Here is a 14,172-nt window from a genome sequence, read left to right as displayed (position 1 = left end):
GTGCCTTCTCCGGGTTGATTGTTTGGCCCAAGTACAATTGATAGACCCATCTTCACTAATACTAGAACTAAGAATATGGATACAACAGTATGCGCTGTTAGTACATATACTAGTAATCTCATCGAATCATCGAGACCCGATTATCTAATTAATTGCCTGCTCCCGGTGTTAGGGCTGAGTCTGGCACGTGATAGAAGCTTTGCTATCAGGTGCACGGGATCAGTCATGTGCTTGTGGATGCTACCATCACTAAGTCTTCGTTTCTTTGGTTTTTGTACCATTCATTCATTCATTCATTCATCTATTCGATCGCTCCTTCATTCTCCTGCTCTTTCATAATAAATAAATATTTAGAACTTAGAACGTTGCTCTGTCCCGGTATATGCCCCGGGTTCTCGTCAGTCATTCGCAATGCCTCGATTGCCTAATTATTCGCGCGACCATGCGCTTCTACCTCTCTGCCGGTCTACTCCCTTCCCCTTCCCCTGTCCTTCGGCAGCCCGCGTTTCACTCTACCCTGTCGAGATTTCGAGCTGTTCCTGGAACTAGGTTCTACTCTAAGGACATGGCTGTATTCAAAAACAGCCTCCCGAGGACTCTTGAGGCCCACCGATCCTCGAATAGGACCAGTCTGGTTCGTAAAGTATTCGATCGGACACCCTCTGGAGACCTCGCCCGCCCTGTAATTCCGGTGGACGAATCTTTGACTTTGAAACTACCAGGGAAACCAGTTTCCCCAGAAGCTACAGCACAACTTGTCTCATCTGGGCCATCGACACGGACAGCAAGGAGTACTCGTACTATGAAAAAGGATCCCGTCATTACCACCCGAACAATTCTGTGTGACCGGATACGATGGAATGTAAATGCAGAACAAGGCCGATGGGAGCAATCCCCATGGATGGATTACTGGGACGCGAGTCGCGAATGGCCTGACGGCTTCTTGCAGCTAGATGCAGAGATCCGCGCACTTGAGGAATACTTGTTACCAACACCTCCTGAACAGGATAGGGTAAATCATATAGTTACTCAAGTTACAAACATGCTGCGAGATGTTATACCTCATACGCCGCAGGTCATCGGCTCTCGGCGAACCGGGTTTGCGATGAGCCATTCAGACTTGGACTTCATCTTGCCTGTGCCGGATCCGGCCCGATCGATCGACAGGGTCCGAAGGCCAAGTCCTACACGGCCACAGATTCTCAGTCTCCATAGTGATCTATTATCTCGGGTGGAATATACCCTTCAGCATTGCTCGTCGTTTAGCGGCCGGATTAAGTTGAACGGCAAATGGAATTCAATTCTGACCGCTGTTCACCATGAGACCGGTATGCGAGTGCAGTTTCACTGTGGTGAAGGCTTGCCCTCCTCTGTTGAGTATATATGCGACTATCATGCTGAATATCCTGCGATTCGGCCGCTATACATGGTCATCCGTCTGATATTGGAGGCGCAAGAGTTGTTTGGTAGCCATAACTCATCCATTGAGCCTGATACTCTTGTGATGCTTCTTGTGGCATTTCTTAAAATGAATCATGGCCGATTCCAAGAGTCAAGAAGCTTGGGAGAACAGCTCCTTGCTGTTTTAAAGGTATACGGCTCTGAGGTTGATCTACGAAGTACCTGTGTTTCCGTGGACCCGCCAAGCTTCTTTGATGCAAGTACTGTGAAAGACACAATAAAAAAATATGATGCAGAGGATTTGCCAGCCCACCTCCGCGGCCAACGTGCACTTGTAAATCGGAAGAAAACGGCTGCTATCAAGCGAAATATACCGGCAGCCTCGAGGCTATGCCTTCAAGATCCCGCCAATTATATGAATGATCTCGGCCGCACATGTCGCACTTCTGAACTCCAGGGCGTTTTGGCGCGCGCACATTATCGCCTTAGCGCATGTCTGGGTGCAAGGGAACGGCGTAAACATGGTGGTTTCAAAAACAGCCTCCTGGCCTCTGTTCTACAAGCGAATTTCGATGACTTTCACAAGGTGCGAGCACAGATGACCTAGACTGGAAGGTCTTCCTGTGTAAGAGAACAGATCAATCACTTGTAATAATAAGCGGTGTATAATATCACATAATTTAATATAGATTAGGGCCATCTTGTCGTATATCTTTGATAAAACTATAATATTTGAACTTTGTTCCCCATGGCCCTAGGACAATTAACAGCGATGAATATTTCTAGTATTTGCAACACAAAAACAATATCACTATGAATTGGAAAGAAGAAAAAGATAGACCGGAGATAGAACGCCTGCAATGCCGAAGTATCAGGAAGGCAGGTAAAAATGTTAAATTAATAGTAGTTATTACGAGAGATAGGGCAGATTCACACCATTGGCTGTATAGAAGTTAGAGAATTACGAGCACAAGAGTAGCGTTGGAAGCCACAATTGCCGAGCACATCGCGACTAAACATTGCTGCTTCACCAATATGCTTAGAATCCCACAAAGAGAGGTGGATGAATTAGAGGTACACAGAGGACACGCAGTGCATTAATTACTGCACAATAATCAGCAACCTGCCTATAATAGTGAACAAGTCAAAAAGAAAGATAACTTACTAGATTTCCAAGGGCGAAAGTTGATCAAGTGTGTACAGCCAGTTTCCACCTTGTTCTTCTTTTTCGAGCCTAGCTCAAGCAGTTAGTACATGGGATTATCGTTCATAATACAGCGAAAAGTTCGACTAACCAATCATAAGGCCAAAGAATCAAATGTCCTTGAACCTGGTTCAGAAGGTCCTCCGCTCGTTGTTTGTCAATCACCTCATCCAATGCATGGAACTCCCGTTTCGAGCCCAGAGTTGTAGCCCTTCGTCTACGTCGTCGTGATTGGGCAGTGGCATTTCGGTTTAAAGCTTCCGAATAATCAACGACTGGCGGATCTGAAACCTGTTTCTCATGATCTTCTCCGGAAGATCCATTCTCATCATGTCGCCCATTTTGTACGTTTCCAGATGCTGGTACATCTACCGTTCTCAGCCCAGTCGTCTTTTCGTCTTTAGATGACAGTATTTCATGTTGATGTGCCATCTCTGGCTGCGTACGGCCGTGATCCTGGGAGTTTGCAGCTTGTCGGAGGTCAATCTTCTCAGTTGATGATTGATCCTTCTGGCCCATCGGCTGCCCTTCCGCGTTGGGGCCGGCTGCTGATACGTTAGACTTGGTTGCGAGGCCACCTACAATCAAGCTGGCACCTGTACCAGGTGGGCCAGTTTGCCTAGCATGAGCCGGATGAAATGCCTTAGCACTGTGTTGATTCTGCATTTCAGCAAAACGCTCCCCGTAATCAGCATAGTCCTTATACTCTTTCCAGGTCTTCACCTCGCTGTCAGGCATGCAGCGGAAAACGCTCCGGAACAATTTCGTATTTTTATCAGCAACAGCATACCAAGTGTCTAGGTAAAACACGTCGATCACCGGATCTCTCATGCAATCTTTATCAATGAATACATGTTTCATGTCTGTGCTCAGTGGGTGCGGGTACTTTGTCATGTCGAACTTTTCTCTAGAGGTGGGAACAGCACTATTGCCACTGCTCTCGGTATCATGTCCTGATAAAACTGGGTTACGGGCAGCTGACAGTCCTTCAACCACTGATTCTGACTCATTGACATTATCTGGCAAATCAAACGATGTTTTCCTTGCTTCTTTGTCGCCATTAGCTTCTTGTGGCGGGCAATGTCTCGGTTGCTGGATGGTGCCCTTACCCTCGCTCGCAATGGGTGAGACCAAGACCTCTGACTTGTCACCCAAGAGCTGAGAATCACGAGCTTCTCCTAAACCGGCTTGCAGAGCAGCACTGAGATGATCAGGACCATACCCGTCCACATCCTTCTTATGCTCTGGGTTGGCAGTCACTCTTGCATCTGCGGTGAGCTTCCTGTTCGACTTGAGATTAGGATTGTCGCCCTGCTCCCAGTCGACGTCATGATTGAAGCTGTGTATATCTTCTGACCGCGAGAGGAATTCGTCTTGTATACGGTGCCGACGCTCGATCATGTCCCTCTCATCCTGTTTTTCCAGCATAAGTGATTCAGGATCGAGTCTCTCATGATCTCCCGGTGACTTGGAGCCCTCCTCAGCAATCTGAATCCTTCGCAATTCTTCTTCTGTCGCCATGGAATGCTCCATGAGCTCATCTACATCAATGCCAAGATGCTCTCGCATTAGGCGCATTCTTAGAGTATGGGGGAACCGTCCGACAAGGTAGGGACGACCATTCATGCTGGACCAGATCATGTCTGTATCACGCACAACAGCTGCTACCTCTGAGTCTCGCGATCCCAGCATAGACCGTTCATTGATGTTTGCAGACCCAATGATTGCAGCTCGGTCATCAACAATCATGCATTTGGCATGGATGTAAAGCTGCTCAGTGACAAGTTGCTTCTGAGGACCGATCTTGCCCCAGGCCCGCAGGCTGAAAAATTGAATATAATCTTCAGGCTCAATGCCCAAAGCTCGGAGTCGTCCGAATATAGATGTCTCTCCCCGGCAGATACTACGGTACTGACACATCATGATTAAACGGACGCTTGTCCCACCCTCACTGTCTACCGTATTCTGGAAACCTGGCATCAGTGGAATAACGATAACTGCACGCCATGCCTCTTTGTTCTTCGCAGCTCGAGTTATCCGCTCGACCAGGGCATCGCCTATCAGGTTCTCGATTTTCCTGCCATCTATCTCACAGGTGCTCACAAAGAATTGGTTCTCGATGTAGACGAAATGATCCGATTCTTCGATTAACTTGACATAGGCATTCATGATGCTGTGCTCAGTAATGTCGGATGTACCAGTGGACCATGCGCTGCTCGATCGTAAGATCTGAACTTCACAGGTTCCGTCTAGGCCAAGAGCTTCCAAATCTGCTGCGTCAAAATCAGGTGGAGGAAGTAGAAATGGCGTGGGCCGAGTTGGTTTTCGCTGACGCAAAATATAGTTCCACCGTTGGACAAAATGGCGAGTGAGATCCCGAGCCGGTTGGCCGACAACATGCATTGATATATCGTGCCAGGGCATTCTGGGGATAACATTTCGATCATACATCTCTTCGTACGGTTTATCTAAATCATAGAAATCCTGAACACGTGGGTTGGAATAGTCTTTGCCAGGCCAGAGCTGGCAGTGGTCGGCATCCTTGAGGCCATCTGAAGTCTCGAATCCTGTTGGTTTGTCGTCTATGAGAAGATGTTGTGGCGTATCCCACCTTCCAAAGCAAAGATCGATACCTCCCACAAAAGCCAAGGTATGATCTATTATGCACAGCTTCTCATGATGTGCCCAAAAAAAAGTATTCTGTCGAAATTGATTTGGAGATCTCTGCACAAAGATATTGGGATGCAGGTCAAGAAGGGAGAACTTGGAATATTCTGAGTCAATTGGGATGGCAGAGTTGATATTTCGATACATGATGACAAATATCTTGACGCCTTCGCGGGCTTTTCGCTGGAGAAGGCGATCTAAGCGCCACTTCTGGCTGATTGCAGCTGGCCGCCGCATGTAAAGTTCAGGACTAAGCCACCAGTCATGAATGTATATGACATCTTTAGCCTGGTTGATCGCCCGTGACACCATCCACATGTGATCCCGAGCATCAACCAGCCACTGAGCGAAGCAATGATGGCGTACTGGAGCAAAACTTTCAAACCTATTCGGCCTTGCCCAAGGGGTATTGTTGACCATAAACCGAATAGAATCTTCAAACTGATGAAGTTGGCGCTCGTTTCTGGCCAAGAGCTTGAGTTTCCGCTCTGAATTTTCCAGCCTCAGGGTGTGATGTTGCGGATGCCTTGCCGACTCTTTTGCCGACTTTGCAAGCTCCTTTGCTTTCTGGTTTCGGATGCTGATCTTCTGGGTTTGCAGCTTGAAGAAGGGGTCTATCATGAAAACATCGTAGATATTCATTGCCTCGGGGGAATCGACACAAACGACGTAGCTATGTCTGACTAGGAACCACTTTGGTGAATGACGGTTTTTAACCATGGCAGGAGTCAAGGCCCTCCGGAAATCCAGACCTTTCGAGGATTGTATGATCAAATACCCCTCTTTGCCATGATAGCTCCCTTCAGCAGCAAGGCGCACACCCAAGGCCGACAGCTCCAGGAATTTACACAGACGATTGCTATCAGGTTTAAAGATAAGGAACCGAATCAGCTTTTGTAAATAAGATTCGAGTTTTTTTCTTTGTCTCTCCGGATAACTCTCTTTCTTGCTCGGTCCTGCGTCCGTGGCGCCCAAGGCTCCAGCAGCATTTTCTGTATCGGGGTTCGTTACAGTCGACTGTCGCCGGGATATATTACCGGACGATCGCCGCCGTGACTGCTGCCTCCTCCCAGCTCTCTCATTGCCACTTGTCGCCTCGGCTGCGGTTTCATAGCCGCCGTCATCTTCTTCGTCCTCCATGTCGCTTTCTAAGCCCCGAACACCTCGAAGGTAAGGAAATGCACTTCGAGGGAAACGTGGAAGATTCTGTGCACCTTCAGTATTTCGCAGTTGGATATACTTTTGCGTTCCAAAGTGTAATTTATACTTCAGATGAAGATTTGCGAAATCTCTCAGCGTTCGATGAATAATCCACTTCATCCGGGTCATGCCGCTTCCATACTCGAGTTCAATCCTAAAAACAAGGTGGCGATCTCCGGAATGAGAATCGATCCTACTATCCGTTACTCGAACCTTGAGCTGCTCAAGGAGAATCGGGATACGTTTGCTGCCGTGCTCATCGCGTTGAAACATGCTAGCAAGAATTAGGGCGGCCGGTACCCCCGAGGTCAGCTCGGCTAGCAGTTCGGCCGACTTCGCATGGTCAACTGTGTTGTCGGTCTTACGTCGCTGTCCAATCAGCTTCAATCCAGCCTTGATTTGCCGCCATCTTTGAGCGCTGAGGCTAGAACCACGTTCGGCTCGATGGCGCCTCCAGGGCGCGCCAGGACTCTCGACGTTTTCCGACGGTCCTGTTATGCCAGTGAACCGCCTCAGATTGCTAGGACGTCTCTCATCCTGATTCGGTTGTGAGTCAGTCTGCCGCCCTCCGTAATTAAGTGCGCGAGTGTTAGCAAGCCAGGCGCTTCTCCGCCGCCAAGTGTTATCGCGATTAAGACGATCCCGGCCCTCATCCTCTGACACTCCTTCACGTTGCTGCGCGTAGTCTCCAGTATTTCGTCGTGGAAAGAAGTTCGTACGATAGTTTTCAAAGGGGGCAAATGAGCTAGGCAGGTGAAAGGAGGGCCGACCCGAGGCTTTCGGTGTGTTCGGTTCTGTTTGGGGTGTAGAATCGTTTTCTTGTTGACGACGCAGCTGCTTCTTCTTCTTCTTCTTCTTCTTCTGCTGCTGCTGCTGCTGCAGCTGCAGCTGCTGCAGACCTTGTTGTTCTCCCGCGCTCTCTTCAGCATCGGCATCAATATCGCTCCCTTCCTCTTCTAGCGTGTTGGGGAAACGGAACTCCCCCCTTTCCGAGCCTGGGGTGGTGAGATCATGGTTAGCGTGTCTAGAATCCCCAATAGTGGCAGCACTGGCCGAGCGGGAATGAGAGGCGAACGAAGGGGAGGCAGCAAATGCCTTGAGCTTGCCGAAGATCGATTGCTTTCCCTTCAGGTCCGCATCAACATCATCCCCTACTACGGAAGAAGGTCTTGATCGAGCAGATTCAGCGGGAGGATCGTTTTCGGTGGCTTCGCCGGTAAACTGAACACTTGGTCGCCGCGATGATAGCCCATAGAGGGATGCTTGTGATTTTTGGCTCATGGCCTTCTGCTGGTTGTCAAGCGACTCGTTCGGCCGTCGAGGGTTCAAAGACGTTGATTTAGCCCCGGAAAAGCCATCCCACATTTCCCATGAGCCGCCGGTCTCCCCCACATGTGGTTTCCCGCCATTTTCACCGGTGATAGTATTCGCTCTCCGCTGATTTGCCTCGGCAGCAGCCTCCGCCTTTTCCCGATTGTCTGAAGGCGAATACTCAGTGCCAGTGGTGCGAGTTGGAGAAGGGAAATGCGAGGACAATTTTGGGCCATTGGATAGAGCAGGTGGCTCTGGCTTTCCGGTGGTGAGCCGATCAGAGGGGTTTTCAGGAACCCTCATTTCTGAGGGATGGACCGTAGAGTCGGTCATAGTGCGTACTAAGGACAAGGCAATGTTAGTTCACTACGGGAGGAGTCAGGGGCAGTACAATAAGCCTACATAAGGATCAATATGATCCTGTCAAGATTGATCATGGAAACCTCACAATGAAGTCATTCTAATGCTGTTCGAATGCGTGATTTATCTTGAACAATAAGCCTAGGGGGCAACTGTTAAGCCGGGGCGTTAGAACCCAAAAGGAGCGTTGGTGTTAGTTAAGACACAAATAAGTAGTCCCGAGCCGCAGTGGAGTCCGACCCATAATTCACCCCAATCACAGAGGGACCCGCTTTAGCGGTGGAAACTTGGGAAGGAGAGAAAGAAAGTCTGGATGTAAAAGGAGCAGTTGATCTTTGGTTATAAGCAAATTTTGATAATTTCTGAAGAATTTCGTTCTTTGATTTCTAGAACATATATGACGTAAGATTAAGATTAAGATTAAGATTAAGATTAAGAAGAAGAAGAAGAAGAAGAAGAAGAAGAAGAAGAAGAAGAAGAAGAAGAAGAAGAAGAAGAGGAAGAGGCCTCTGGCTGCACTCACAATACGTGAGCCGGTGGTTGAAAAGTAAGAGGTAAACTTTGATAACCGTACTCAGTATGTTACAATAGTGGGTCAGAAGTATTGCAACACTTGGCAGAACGCGTACCGCGTCAAAAAACAACAATTATTTCAAACGCCTACCACATCACCAAAATGAGGTCTTTTGGAACAGAAATCAGTGCAAATCGAAGGCCTAGATCTGAATTATCTACTGAGCAACGCGCTGCCTTGCTTGAAGGTCTAGACACAGGGTAAAATGTCACTAAACTTGCCCGGGAATTTGGTGTTGCGCGTTCTACTATCTATCGGACACAACATCGCTTTCAAAACCAGAATAGCCTAGAATCAGGTGCTCGGTCTGGTAGGTCTGAAAAGCTCAGCTGCGCAGCTAAACGCTATATATTTCAAATGGTTCGCCGGAGGCCTAGAATCAGCTACACAGCGCTGATTGCTGGGAGCCTCTACAATATCTCTAGATCGACTATACAACGAATTCTGCGCAGATATTATCTTAAAAGGTGGAAAGGTAAAAAAAGGATTGCTTTAGACACTGATTCAGCTAAAAAGCGCTATAAATTTGCGCGTGCGTGGCTGCATTTCGACGATTTAAGCAATATCATGTTTTCGGACGAATCCTCGGTCTATCGGAACCCTAGTAATCCTACACTATGGGTATTCTGTTTCTCGAATGAGGCCTATAGGCCTGATCTAGTGAACCTAGAGCGCCATGGAAAGGATATTTCGATTATGATTTGGGCCTCTATTTGGTATGATGGCCGGTCAGAATTGGTTCTTCTAGAAAGGGACGAACTATCTAGAAATAGAGGCTATCTAACAAATTTCTATATTGTCTGCCTAGCAAAGGGTCTCCTACTAATCTACAAGCCGGAAATAAGATTCCAGCAAGACAATACTAAAATCTATATATCTAGGCAGGTACAATCGTGGTTTGAAAGACATAGTATATCAAGGAAATATCTACTATTAAGGATAGAAAACCTGTCAACTAGATAAGAGTATATAGGCCGAATACTAAGCAGTAGATATCAGGTAGACAGAAGGCTAATTTTTGCCTTCTTTTTCTATTAATATTAGGCTAATTTTATATTTAAAAGAAACCCCTTATTCTCCTAATAAGATAAGACTGACAAGGAGCTACTATACGCTATTGAAAAGTCAACGGATATGTAATCTATTATTGTCGTGCGGCCTCCGAGCTGTGTATACACAACGGGTAGGGTATATGATATAGTTATTATATAAAGTCATTATCGGATCTATGATATGGTATATAGATTTTAGATTGGCTGCTCTACTTGCCTGATTTAAATTCTATTGAAAACCTCTGGTATCTGCTTAAAAAGAAGCTAAAGGAGCTCTATTCTGAGATCTTTCTATATGGGGTATCAGAAATAGATATGGAGTATTTTAGGTAGGCTATTCAGATTATATGGAATAGCCTTGATTAGGAGGTTATAAATCGCCTAGTTCTGTCCTGGCTATGTAGGCTTCGAGCTGTATATAAAGTACGTGGATGGTATACTAAATATTGAGTTTAGGAATCTATAGAACTTACTATGAACTCAAAGGCTTTTAATTTCGTTGAGATATTGAGGTTTAAAAACGGCGCCTCGGAGGCGGGAATCCGGGTGTTGCAATACTTTTGACCTCGTAGTTTACTCCGGACTTGATTTATTGGCTCTAAGAGTGGTACAGTACCTGGATTGAAACGTGTCGTAATTACGCCACATGATATCTCGTAAGATACTGCTCGATCAGGCTAGGCCGTGTCTAATACAGATCAGCCCCCGTCACGGGACTTGCTGCTTGGAGGAAAAAGTTAATGTTCGAATCTCCAAGAGAATTTCTCCCTTTGGAAAACCGTCCGAACCTGGCTTCAACGCGGCTAGAAGATAATGCTATAGCCTTAACTTGCGACAGTACGTTCCCAGGCATTTGCGCATATTCTGCACCACCCATGACGTTATTAAGTCCAGAGAGTTGGTTGCTAACACTCGCTCTTTGTGGTTCTAGTTCACCCTGGATTGAGATCAGCCTACACCGGTAATCTAAGGCTCCTTTAGAATAACTTCAAATCAAATCCGAGGTCCTAGATAGGAAGTGAAAAGAAAATGGCAACGTGTCTCACTGCTCCCAAACGGTCGTTTTTAGCCCTGCCATTTCTTTTTCCGTCTTCGTGTGAGTCGACCACGTTGCAAACACGCCGGCATCAATCCTCGTATAGACGGACGAAACAACGCCTACGTGTCAAACCAGATGCGTCGTTTGGTGTTTCATCCACCCAATTTCATGACCAAATCATCCACAACCCGCCTTCGAGCGCGCCCTCGGTATACCATACACCCACGAAATTCCTCCCTGTCGATGATGTTCGTCGAACCCTCCGTGGCGCTTCCATGAACAATGAAAATTCCGCTCAACTACCCTCTGTATTCAAAACATCTGTGGAGAAGAGGTATCATTTGAATCCTTCAGACATAGAAGAGATCCGCAGACTGCGACTAAGCGACCCGATGACTTGGAGCCGTTGGAAATTGGCTAAGCGCTTTGACTGCTCCCCAATGTTCATTGCTATGGTATGTGAAGCTGGCCCACAAAAGAAAGAAATCCAGAAACAAGTTTTGGAAGCGGTACAATCAAGATGGGGTACAAAACGTCGGATGGCTAGAGAAGACCGACAATTGCGAAAAGAGTCCTGGGGAAGAGATGAATGAGGGAGGAGAGTCCCGTCTTGACTCAGCTCTAGCCCATTGATCTTCCTTGCTCTGGTAGTTTGAAGGGTCAAATTGATTTGACGCTTGCTATTTCTCTTGTCCATGTCCATGGCTTTGGGAAGCTCATAGAGGTTGTTGTATCAAAACATGTATTCTAGCTCTAGCGTTCCTGTATTGGATTCCATACTGTATTAACTATGCTAGAACCTCATTGGGTTCCAGTAAGTTCTTCCTCAGGTACTCCGTACCTACTAGTGATACGAGATAGTGCAGTGTCGCTTAGTTGCGGCGTAGAGGTCGCGTGTTACCTTTTAGCGCTTCAATTATTAAATTGTTAGGTAAACGTCCCCTCCCAACCAGCAAATCGTGTCACTTCGATTTTCTTCCGCACGCACCCAAATGCCCCTCCTCCGTCGCGTCGCAACGTCACTGAGGAAATATAAGCCTTGTTTATCCTCCTCGGTTTCCACTAAAGAATATTGGACACCGTATTTCCCATCCCTAAGAACAAATTACTTCACCTGTCGCCGCTCTTTTTACGGACATATCAGTGATCGAAAAATGGCACCACAGCTTGATCCATTCTTTAAACAGTAAGTTTCCTCCTTTGATTTTCTATTGTTTCTTTTGTCTCTCTATTTCTCCATTATCATCCTTCCCCAGTCTCCAAAAAGGTGGACATATGTTAAAGGCCTGGTGCCGCATCTGTCTAGGGTTGACGGCCTTGCCGAATCTTTCATCGAGCGTAAGTCAAGTGTTATCTTTTCTATCTACCCCTGCAGCACGCTGACGGAACTCAAGGTCTGCGAAAGGCTGTTGCGATCCCTTCTGTTTCTGCACAAGATGAGAACAGGCAAGACGTTTTCAGAGTACGTGATGCTCTATTACTCCTTACGAATAGAATTAACCCATAACCCATCCTTCTAAAGATGGCTCAGTTTCTTGCTTCGGAGTTAGAGGCTCTTGGAGCTGAGGTGTATCAAAGGCCGCTGGGAAAACAGCCTGGGAAGGAACACCTTGACCTACCCCCGGTTGTCATCGCTCGGTATGGCAATGATAAAAACAAGCGAACCATCCTGGTTTACGGTCATTATGATGTCCAGCCAGCATTGAAGGAAGACGGGTGGGCCACAGAGCCTTTCCAATTGACGGTCGACAACCAAGGGAGGATGTACGGCCGCGGAAGTACAGACGACAAAGGCCCCGTTTTGGGATGGTTGAATGTGATCGAAGCTCACAAAAAAGCTGGCGTTGAGCTGCCAGTCAACCTTCTTTGCTGCTTTGAGGGAATGGAGGAGTATGGCTCAGAAGGATTGGAGGAGTTTATTCAAGCTGAGAGCAAAGGCTTTTTCAAGGATGCGGATGCCGTCTGCATATCGGATAATTATTGGCTCGGAACAGAGAAGCCTTGTCTAACCTATGGCCTGCGTGGCTGCAACTACTACTCTGTCAGTGTCGCAGGGCCCGCTCAGGATCTTCATAGCGGAGTTTTCGGTGGATCTGCCCATGAGCCTATGACAGATTTGGTCCATGTGATGTCTAAACTTGTTGATACTCATGGCAACATCTTGATACCTGGCATCATGGACCTTGTCGAGCCATTGTCAGAGGAAGAAAAAGCCCTCTATCCCAATATCAGCTACACGATGGACGACCTCCATCAATCCCTGGGAAGCAAAACTAGCATTCACCCAACGAAAGAAAGAACGCTCATGGCTAGATGGAGGTATCCATCTTTGTCCCTTCATGGCATCGAAGGCGCATATTCGGCTCCTGGCGCCAAAACAGTGATACCAGCGAAGGTCATTGGTAAATTCTCGATTCGGACTGTCCCCAATATGGAGAGCAAAGATGTGAATAAACTCGTCTTTGATTACATCAAGGCAGAATTTGCAAAGCTGAACAGCAAGAATACTTTGGATGTGTGGTTGCAGCATGATGGAAAATGGTGGGTTGCTAGTCCAAAACACTGGAACTTCACTGCTGCAAGCAAGGCAGTGAATCAGGTATTTGGTGTTGAGCCAGATATGACACGTGAAGGTGGCAGGTATGTTATTTTTTAGCAAGTTCTTGATGCTACGCCATGACCAAAGCTAACGGAAACAGCATTCCTGTCACCCTGAGCTTCGAGCAAGCGACAGGCAAGAATGTTTTGCTTTTGCCGATGGGCAGCTCAACTGATGCTGCTCATTCCATCAACGAGAAGCTTGACAAGAGAAACTACATTGAAGGGGTAAAATTGCTTGGTGCCTACCTCCACTATGTTGCAGAAGAGCCCATGGTGGCGGCATAGTTCTACATCAGTAGCTCTTTCTTATTAAAGACTCAGTTAACTATTTTACTGATCAACCCGTCTATACATCAGAAAGTGATTTTTATTTCACTGCTCATTATGTCAGTAGCCCATGAAGTGAAATGAATATTTCGAAGTACCAGCCATCATGAGCAGATATTCTGCCACTTTCTTCACCGCTCTCCGCCCCTGATGAGCTACCGAGAGTGCACACCATTCAATAAGGTACAGTGAGAGAGGTAATTCAATGAAATTGGAGTATAGTTTGTAACCTTGGTGACCGCCTACTGTTATAGGTGGTTTCTGTCTGTATAAAGTCTTCACATCGCTGGACTGTACGGAGTAACAGGTTCGTCAAGCATCTTCCCTGAGACATCCCCTAAACGACCCAAGATGCTACCGAAGCATCCTACTAGGTATCTAGGTAGAATATATATGAAAGTTGATCCTTCGCTTACTAGTGCTTAGTACAATATTC

The 14,172-nt window shown here is 46.9% G+C and overlaps 4 protein-coding genes across 4 annotated transcripts in view; 3 read left to right on the top strand and 1 right to left on the bottom strand.

Moving 5' to 3' along the window:
• The window catches only part of BDV27DRAFT_146513 (uncharacterized protein), a gene marked incomplete at both ends in the record, with an annotated part of 2,491 nt that extends 483 nt beyond the window's left edge, over positions 1-2,008 (top strand). The window contains one exon of the mRNA XM_032070589.1: positions 723-2,008. Within this exon, the coding sequence (XP_031926059.1) occupies positions 723-2,008 (1,286 nt within the window). The remainder of the gene's footprint in view (positions 1-722) is intronic.
• Positions 2,009-2,143: 135 nt separating this feature from the next.
• On the bottom strand, positions 2,144-8,313 carry pld3 (phospholipase D). The gene is made up of 4 exons (XM_032066706.1): positions 8,186-8,313; positions 2,697-8,124; positions 2,567-2,635; positions 2,144-2,505 (listed from the first exon to the last, which is right to left on the bottom strand). Exons 2-4 carry the CDS (start codon positions 8,114-8,116, stop codon positions 2,499-2,501), a joined length of 5,496 nt encoding a protein of 1,831 aa, XP_031926058.1. The 5' UTR covers positions 8,117-8,124; positions 8,186-8,313; the 3' UTR covers positions 2,144-2,498.
• Positions 8,314-10,541: 2,228 nt separating this feature from the next.
• On the top strand, positions 10,542-11,500 carry BDV27DRAFT_12712 (mitochondrial 54S ribosomal protein mL58). The gene is made up of 2 exons (XM_032066691.1): positions 10,542-10,606; positions 10,701-11,500. Exon 2 carries the CDS (start codon positions 10,799-10,801, stop codon positions 11,399-11,401), a length of 603 nt encoding a protein of 200 aa, XP_031926057.1. The 5' UTR covers positions 10,542-10,606; positions 10,701-10,798; the 3' UTR covers positions 11,402-11,500.
• A 254-nt stretch (positions 11,501-11,754) lies between these two features.
• Positions 11,755-14,147, top strand: BDV27DRAFT_130658 (M20 family dipeptidase). The gene is made up of 5 exons (XM_032067462.1): positions 11,755-11,994; positions 12,115-12,146; positions 12,203-12,270; positions 12,331-13,448; positions 13,508-14,147. The coding sequence occupies exons 1-5, from the start codon at positions 11,801-11,803 to the stop codon at positions 13,692-13,694; spliced, it is 1,599 nt and encodes a 532-aa protein (XP_031926056.1). The 5' UTR covers positions 11,755-11,800; the 3' UTR covers positions 13,695-14,147.
• Positions 14,148-14,172: the final 25 nt, after the last annotated feature.

This window comes from Aspergillus caelatus (assembly GCF_009193585.1).
Source record: "Aspergillus caelatus strain CBS 763.97 unplaced genomic scaffold BDV27scaffold_126, whole genome shotgun sequence".
Taxonomy (NCBI): Eukaryota; Fungi; Ascomycota; class Eurotiomycetes; order Eurotiales; family Aspergillaceae; genus Aspergillus; species Aspergillus caelatus.
This window is presented reverse-complemented; position numbering and strand designations above follow the sequence as displayed.

Bases quoted from the DNA above. Each gene is read 5' to 3' on its own strand.
- pld3 (XM_032066706.1), bottom strand. From the start codon at position 8,116: ATGACCGACTCTACGGTCCATCCCTCAGAAATGAGGGTTCCTGAAAAC. The intron at 2,636-2,696 runs GTTAGTCGAACT...TGCTTGAGCTAG, and splicing joins ATTCTTTGGCCTTATGATTG to GCTCGAAAAAGAAGAACAAG.
- BDV27DRAFT_130658 (XM_032067462.1), top strand. From the start codon at position 11,801: ATGCCCCTCCTCCGTCGCGTCGCAACGTCACTGAGGAAATATAAGCCT. The intron at 11,995-12,114 runs GTAAGTTTCCTC...GCATCTGTCTAG, and splicing joins CTTGATCCATTCTTTAAACA to GGTTGACGGCCTTGCCGAAT. The intron at 12,271-12,330 runs GTACGTGATGCT...ATCCTTCTAAAG, and splicing joins ACAGGCAAGACGTTTTCAGA to ATGGCTCAGTTTCTTGCTTC.
- BDV27DRAFT_12712 (XM_032066691.1), top strand. From the start codon at position 10,799: ATGGCAACGTGTCTCACTGCTCCCAAACGGTCGTTTTTAGCCCTGCCA.